This window comes from Typha latifolia, chromosome 10 (assembly GCF_019914945.1).
Source record: "Typha latifolia isolate L0001 chromosome 10, TyphaL0001v2, whole genome shotgun sequence".
Classification (NCBI taxonomy): Eukaryota; Viridiplantae; Streptophyta; class Magnoliopsida; order Poales; family Typhaceae; genus Typha; species Typha latifolia.
This window is the reverse complement of record NC_133095.1, coordinates 10325921-10333726: the sequence shown is the minus strand read 5'-3', so window position 1 is coordinate 10333726 and position 7806 is coordinate 10325921. Positions and strand designations below refer to the sequence as shown.

General features: G+C 37.5%; 1 protein-coding gene across 1 annotated transcript; it reads left to right on the top strand.

The window, feature by feature from the left end:
- LOC140796110 (calcium-dependent protein kinase 19-like) lies at nucleotides 1-7467 on the top strand. Its single transcript, XM_073148983.1, has 9 exons — nucleotides 1-264; nucleotides 340-1153; nucleotides 5392-5535; nucleotides 6060-6212; nucleotides 6316-6431; nucleotides 6506-6673; nucleotides 6760-6887; nucleotides 7009-7108; nucleotides 7179-7467. Exons 2-9 carry the CDS (start codon nucleotides 421-423, stop codon nucleotides 7251-7253), a joined length of 1617 nt encoding a protein of 538 aa, XP_073005084.1. The 5' UTR covers nucleotides 1-264; nucleotides 340-420; the 3' UTR covers nucleotides 7254-7467.
- The last annotated feature ends 339 nt before the right edge of the window (nucleotides 7468-7806 follow it).

Genomic DNA, 7806 nt, shown 5'->3' with positions numbered 1-7806 from the left:
GGATTAGTAGTCGTCACGTTTAATTGTCCACACTTTGGTCGTCGTCTCCTCGCTTTCATATCCTTTGTTCCATTCCCTTCCTCTCTCGAGTCTTCAATCGTTATCGAACATCTTAAATCCTATAATTTTTTTTCCTAATTCGTTCCCAATCTTCGCTAATCTTTCCCAGTTTTAACACAAGAATCATAATCTATCGTTCTGCCGGGGATATCCGAAGAATCTGATGCGGATTGGTGGAGAAGATTCGCCTTTCAGCTTGAGGAGGTCTTATTTCCTTTTGGGTGTAATTGGATTTCGTTGTTGTAATTTCGATTTGAATTTTACTTGAATTGCTTTCAGGATTGTGATTTAGATTGGGGATTAGTAGTTTTGGTTGGATTTGAGAGAAAGATCAAGTTTTTATCCTGTTCTTGGTGAGAGATGGGTCAGTGCTGTAGTGCAGTAAAGGGTTCGGAGCAAGGAGGTAATGGCTACTCCTACCAGAGGCCAGTGGTGCCCCAACAACAGACCAAGCCCACCCCACCTCCTCAGTCGTATTACCAGCCTCAGCCGCCGCCGCCCGAGGACCGTCGGACTGCTCCTCCTCCTGCAATGGCTTCCGTTCCAACCCCAATCCCTGCCCCACCCAAGACTGCGCCTTCCCCTGATACGATCCTTGGCAAGCCTTTCTCAGATGTTAGATCCTCCTACACCCTTGGCAAAGAGCTTGGCCGCGGCCAATTCGGCATCACCTACCTCTGTGTGGAGATTTCCACAGGAAAGCAATATGCTTGCAAGTCTATCTCCAAGCGCAAGCTCATCAACAAGAATGATCGCGAAGACATCAAGCGCGAGATCCAGATCATGCAGCATCTGACGGGGCAAGCAAACATCGTGGAATTCAAAGGGGCGTACGAGGACAAGCAATCGGTGCACCTTGTCATGGAGCTCTGTGCTGGAGGGGAGCTGTTTGATAGGATTATCGAAAAGGGGCACTACTCGGAGCGCGCTGCAGCATCCATCTGTCGGGCAATCGTTAAAGTGGTGAACATTTGCCATTTCATGGGTGTGATGCATCGGGATCTCAAACCGGAGAACTTCTTGCTTGCAACTAAGGATGAGGGAGCAATGCTTAAGGCTACTGACTTTGGGCTATCAGTGTTCATCGATGAAGGTAATGAATTCTCATTGATTCATGCACAGAGCATGTGATATCTTGCTTCTTGATAAATTCCATTGATAAGATAATTTAGGTGATTGCAAAAAATATTTCTTTCTACAAATAGTTGAGCCTTCAAATTCACTGCTTCCTGCTAGATCTGAAACATTATTGCGACTTAATACTCTTATCTACATTGCTATGCTATATGGCCATTTATTAGTAGTACTCGTGCATTGATGTGACAAAAAATTTGAAGTCACTCTTTTCTGTTTACTAGAGAATAAACCTAGGATTTTTTGTTTCTTGAAGTTCTTATAACACTTGATTAGAGATTATTTCTAATTTGTAAACAAAGCTTCCAAACAATCTAGGGCTTTAAAAGTAACTCATTTTTCCTAAAAAGAAACTAGTAATAGGCAACTCCATTGAACATTCAAATGTCATTTAAATTAAGGTTCCTAATTTTGACCGATCCTGAATGCCACCCCGATACCAATCCGTTGATTGGTCTCCGTGGGGTATTGGTCGGATCGGCTGATACCCGATCCAGATCGGCTGAGTTTTGATCAAAATGAACTCAAATCAGGGAAGAGGAAAGAAGAAAGAGAGGGAGGAGTAAGAAAGAAGGGAGAAAGAGAGAGAGGAGAGTGAGAGAGGGGGGAGTAAGAAAGAAGGGAGAAAGAGAGAGAGGAGAGTGAGAGAGGGGGCTGAGAGAGAGAAATAGAAGGTAGGGAGCTCATTGGAGACAAAGAGAAGAAAGAAAAAAATTGCATACTTGAGGTTGCCGGAGATTGATGGAGCTGGATGTGTATTGGAGGTCGGATGTTAATGGAGATTCGTTTCATGTTAGAGAAGCATTGGCTTGGGAGAAAGAGGGAGGGAGGCATTGTGAGAGAGAGGGAGAGTGCAAGAGAAAGAAAAACAGGCTGGGGAGGGGGATTTGCAGAGGGAGAGGGTTTTAAGGGAGAGTGAGCATTGTTTTTTCTTTTAGGTGAGAGTGAGAGATTACATATGAGGAGGAGATAGGAGAGAGAAAAAATATTTTTTTATTTGTGTGAGAGGAGAGAGAGAGAGAATGAGTGGTAAAAAGGGGGAGAGATATTGAGAAAATAATTTTTTTTTTAATTTTTAGACTTCGAATTTGAGTAATTTATTAATTATATTTTACTATTTTTTTTTTACAATTTAGAATCTTTCTATATTCTAAAAATTATTCTAAAATAGAGGCCAATTGAGATGATTGATACCCATCAATATGGCCAATATGTATCATTTTTTAGCATAGTCAATTCCAATCTCGATATTTGGAACTTTGATTTAAATCATTATGTTTTCTTCTGTTTTGGTCGAACCACATGGATAGACACTTGCACTACCCTTTGCAATCTTGTTTTCCCTTGCAACAAATCGTGAAATGCCAACATATGTGTAGGTTCCCTAAAGTGCTAATTTAAACAGACTAAATACAAAAGTTTCTTAGTTTCTTACACATCTGCTATATAGGACTTAAATTGACATGATGACAATGTTATCATATAGGAAGAAAGAAGGGTATTGACCTACCTTTCCTCTTCCTTTTGGCCTTGGCTTTGTATCTGTCTAGGACTCTGCGCATATGTTCAGAGCAGTAGCATTACCTAGTGTCATTGTGGTCCAATAGTCACCTTGTCTTATCTCTTTTTTTTCCCTTGAGGAAGGACCAAATTACTTTATCTCTTCTGTCATGCTGCCTCAATCAACTTATTAGTTTATCCATTGTCAGATATATGGACAATGGATATGTATTGCAATTATTTCTTTTTTTCCTCTCCTGCTTTTCTACTAAAGTGCATTATCCTACAAAATAAACAATATATCTGGTACGAACAGGAAAAACTACACATCTTCATTTACATTATAAAATCAAGAAATGCTTTATGCAGATGTTCTACTTCCTTTAGAAGTAAAAAGTCTCTGGTGTATTAAAGAAATTCAGACTTCCTAGGATGATATATAAGCAACAAAAACAACCGTGCTGCTATTTTAACTGCATTGCATGAAGATTCATCCATTTATCAACAACAACATAATGTAACCTGACTTGTTTGTACAATAATGCTTCCTAAATAGAGTTTCTCCTGACTTTTCCTCTCTTTGCTCTGTTTCTCTGTAGATATTCAGAGAAGTACTATTTCCATTGTTTTCGTAACATAATGTCATAACTTATTCAGTTATTTGTCGTGTATTACCTTATTGTTGTTGGTGTCCAATAGTCACTTTGTCTTGTAACCTTGTTTTTTTTTCTTGACAAAGGACCAAATTTACTTTATCTCTTCAATCATGCTGTCTTCATAACTTATCAGGATATGCATTGTCAGATATATGGATAATGGATATATATTATAAATATTTTCTTTTCTTCTCCTGCTTTTTGCACTTCTAATCCGAAGGTCATTGCAATACTTGGCTTCCAATCAATCTGAAGTGCTTCATGCTACATGGTAAACAATATATCTCATACAAATAGGAATAACCACATATCTTCATTTACATTTTAAGGATTAGGATCAAGATATGCTTTATGCTGACCTAGAAGTAGAAGGTATTGGTGTGTTAAAAAATTTCAGACTTCATAGGATGATGTATAAGCAATGAAAACAATCTGGCTGATGTTTTAACTGCGTTGCATGATGGGACATCCATTTATCAACACAATATAACAAGTCCTGTCCTGATGCTTGCCATTCAGGTAAATGAGTGTGTTTATTATGCATAGAAGCCTTATAGTTTAAACCGTGTTAAAATGTTGATAAAGTGCAACTCTGTGTCAAAAAGTTTCCACTACAAATGCCAGGAGTAGAAGCTACTATTGGCGACTGCACATGACAATTTTTTTTTTTAAAAAGTGAAACAGCTAGTCTTGATTACATTGTATGATTAACAATCCTACTGGATAATCGAAGTCAGAGTTTTCCACTACAAATGCCCCTAACCTGAATCTTGAGTGGAGTTGTGGTTGATAAAGCTATTTACATCAATTTGAATTGCAAAATCCAATTCTAGTCAAGTTCTTTCATAGCATATCAAATTGAAACTTTTCATGTTGGCATAATTATGATTTCTGTTTTTGTCAGATTTCAAGGCCTTAAACCATATTTGGTTGCATTAAGGTTTTAAGAGACTGTAAGTGATAGATGGACAAACAAGGGATCATGTAGTGCCTAAACGCTAGCGGGTGTTAGGCTACTAGCAATTTAAAAAAAAAATAGTTAGAGAAGAAGTTAAAATATAATGCACTAATTCATTAATATGTATAGTAATTTTGATTTATAAGAGTCAATTGACGTACTTAATATAATACTAGATGCTACGGCTGTCACCTAGGCGGGACCTAAGAGGAGCCTAGTTATATTCTATTTACGGCGAGAGCCTAGACGTTAAGGTAGAAATTCTTTAAAACAATGAGTTGCATTAACTTTTCTTTGAGAGTTGAGACTCAATCTTGACAATTTCAAGTTGATGTTCTTGCCTTTCTTCATTAAACAATAGCTTTGAGAATTTCACAGGATGTTTGAACATGTTCATTTTTTCTTGCATAATTTTGATTATAAGGTATAGTATCTCTCATTCTCTTGACCGTGATTAGAATCATTCCTAATATTCAAATAGAACCTAACATATATCTAAGCCATATGTAGGCTGATTCACGTTATGTCAGCTCAATGACTTGAAAGTCAGTTTAATTTGATAACATCATGATAACACACAAATCTATAACAATGTACAAGAAGAACCTTTAGCAAGTCAAGGATGTATATTTTAGCTCCTAGAAAATTTGAACAATCATAAACTTGCAACATTTTGTGCACGTAGAAAGTGTCCCTATTCACAAGATACCGTTGCTCTCTCATCAATAGAGATCTACATGATCGAGAACCTTAAGATGAATAAGAAGGAGAACTATATGGTTGGATACATTTAGGCTTTAGTATCATGGATGTGCAAGTATGTTACTGTCTAGTTAGGTTACATCAGGGTCATGTTGGACTGTTATCCTTCCAGTCACAATACAACTTAGGATGAAGGTTGGAGCAAAGTTGTGTGGGACTGGTTTGTTGACAATTTATATTTTGTATACAATTGATGAGGCTTAAAAATTTTCATCTGCTTCTTTGGTTTGTTTCTTTGTCGAATTTACTTTATTTATTTCTTGTTATTCTTCTGAACTCTGGTATAGATATGTGCTCACCAATCTGTTACTAATACTCCAGGAAAAGTATACAGGGATATAGTTGGGAGCGCTTATTATGTTGCTCCTGAAGTTCTGCGGAGAAATTATGGGAAAGAAATAGATGTTTGGAGTGCAGGCATTATTTTGTATATTCTTCTCAGTGGTGTACCTCCATTCTGGGCTGGTATGGATAAATTTCAATTCTATTCCTATACCAAAAACTTGCTTGTTCTTGTAGGCCTTGTATTGTTTCCCCATAAAATAGATGATGATAGTGGATTAAAGGTTGTCTTATCTGTGCATAACTGAGACTGAGATATTTATCCTTTAAACTTGATTGGCTGGTAGGATAAAGGTAGTTTTAATGACAACAGTACATAATGCAGAAAAAAAGTGAGTTTTCTATCAAAGTCACCCTTGATAATGGATAAAGAAGATGAGGTTGATTTTGGACATGTGTCTTATCAGTCCTACTTTTCCAATCTCCTCATACGTTATAATGGCTGATATGTCAGATTTGAAAGCCCCAGTAGCCCTAGTTTAAGTTGAATTTATCAGAGTTTTATCATTCGATCCATTTGGCTAGTGTCAGAGGGTTTAGGATGAACACCCCTATCGGGAACAAATCAGGGCCACAGTTATTCCTTGACAATATCATTCTAGTGAGCCACCCTATATCTTTTTGCTGAATAAGCCTGTGTTTTGCAGAAACGGAGAAAGGAATATTTGATGCTATCCTGCAAGGAGACATTGACTTTGAAAGTGCACCATGGAATTCTATATCATATAGTGCTAAAGATCTCGTCAGAAGGATGCTAACACAGGATCCAAAGAAAAGAATTACATCTGCCGAAGTTCTTGGTCTGCGTCTTGTCAAATTTTCTGTTGTTCCACTAAATTGTCCTGCTAATTATTGGTTTCACATCAAATTTGGAATGATTCACTTATTACGTTGCTTAAACAGAACACCCATGGCTTAGAGAAGGTGGAGATGCATCTGATAAACCTATAGACAGTGCAGTTCTTTCCAGGATGAAACAATTCAGAGCTATGAACAAACTCAAGAAGATGGCTCTGAAGGTTTGATTTTATAACTGCTCCAGATCTGGTTGCATGGATTATATTTCAGTTCTGAGATTGTAAACTGTTTCCAGGTTATTGCTGAAAATCTTAGCGAGGAAGAAATCAAAGGATTAAAACAAATGTTTACTAATATGGACACCGACCAAAGTGGAACCATCACATATGAAGAGCTGAAAACAGGGCTCGCCAGACTTGGATCAAAGCTCTCAGAAGCTGAAGTAAAGCAGCTGATGGAAGCTGTAAGACGACGGATATAAGAAAATATTTGAATCTTTCTTCAATTTTTTGTTCTCGACCTAATTGTGAACTCTTCTGTTCTCTCCAGGCTGATGTGGATGGAAACGGATCTATTGACTACATTGAGTTCATCACAGCCACAATGCACCGGCACAAACTAGAGAGAGATGATCACTTATACAAAGCTTTCCAGTACTTTGATAAAGATAATAGCGGGTGCGTATTGTCAATTTATATACTGGCTTTGACTAACCAATATGATCATCGACTGGTTGATCATCACTGTTCAAATCTACTCTGGATGTTATCTGATACTACTAGCCATACCCTTTTACAGTTACATCACTAGAGACGAACTGGAATCTGCCTTGATGGAGCATGGAATGGGTGATGCCGCCACAATAAAAGAGATAATATCAGAAGTTGATTCAGATAATGTAAGTTGTTTCTATGTTCTCACTTGAGCAGTAAAGTTCATGCCCTCATTTGTAATCTTAATGACTATAGGATGGAAGGATTAATTACGACGAATTTTGCGCAATGATGAGGGGCGGAGTTCAACAGCCGGTTAAGCTTATGTAACCTAGGAAAAGATTTTTGATCATCATTGGAGCATTTGTTCGCTCTGATTAAGGGGATGAGGCGGGGATGAGGCATCAAAAGGAACAAGTTTGTATGTCGTACTATTTTCCTGGGTGAGTGTAGTTGTGTATATCTGGCTTAATTTGTATGATTTTGCTTGTGCAAGAATATCTCAGGAGAATAAAAGATATTTTCTTCTTCGTTGCTATTTAAATTTTCGTTTAGATTGATGGAAAGAAGATATTGTGAGATCGTTTTGGTTGCAAAGTTGACATCAAAATAAAAGCAGGAAAGCAGCCATTAATCATTCTCTAAATTCAAAATACCGTCAAAAGTGGAAGGATTATTATCAGGATAAAGTTGGGGAGCAAAAAAAATTATGTTTTAGACAAGTTTAATATTTAATAGTATTTCAATCAAACCGATGCATCAAACTCGGAAAATTTGGCTGGGTAGCAAGATTCGTTATCTGTAACACCTCTGTGTTACAACAGAGCTCAAATCCTGGGTGTGATAAAAGAGAAAGGAAGGTGATAACTTGAAATTGATCAGA

What these genes read in the sequence shown, in the direction of transcription:
- LOC140796110 (XM_073148983.1), top strand. Translation starts at nt 421, where the DNA reads ATGGGTCAGTGCTGTAGTGCAGTAAAGGGTTCGGAGCAAGGAGGTAAT. An exon ending in ATCAGTGTTCATCGATGAAG is followed by an intron (nt 1,154 to 5,391) that starts GTAATGAATTCT and finishes CTAATACTCCAG; the next exon opens with GAAAAGTATACAGGGATATA. An exon ending in TACATCTGCCGAAGTTCTTG is followed by an intron (nt 6,213 to 6,315) that starts GTCTGCGTCTTG and finishes TTGCTTAAACAG; the next exon opens with AACACCCATGGCTTAGAGAA.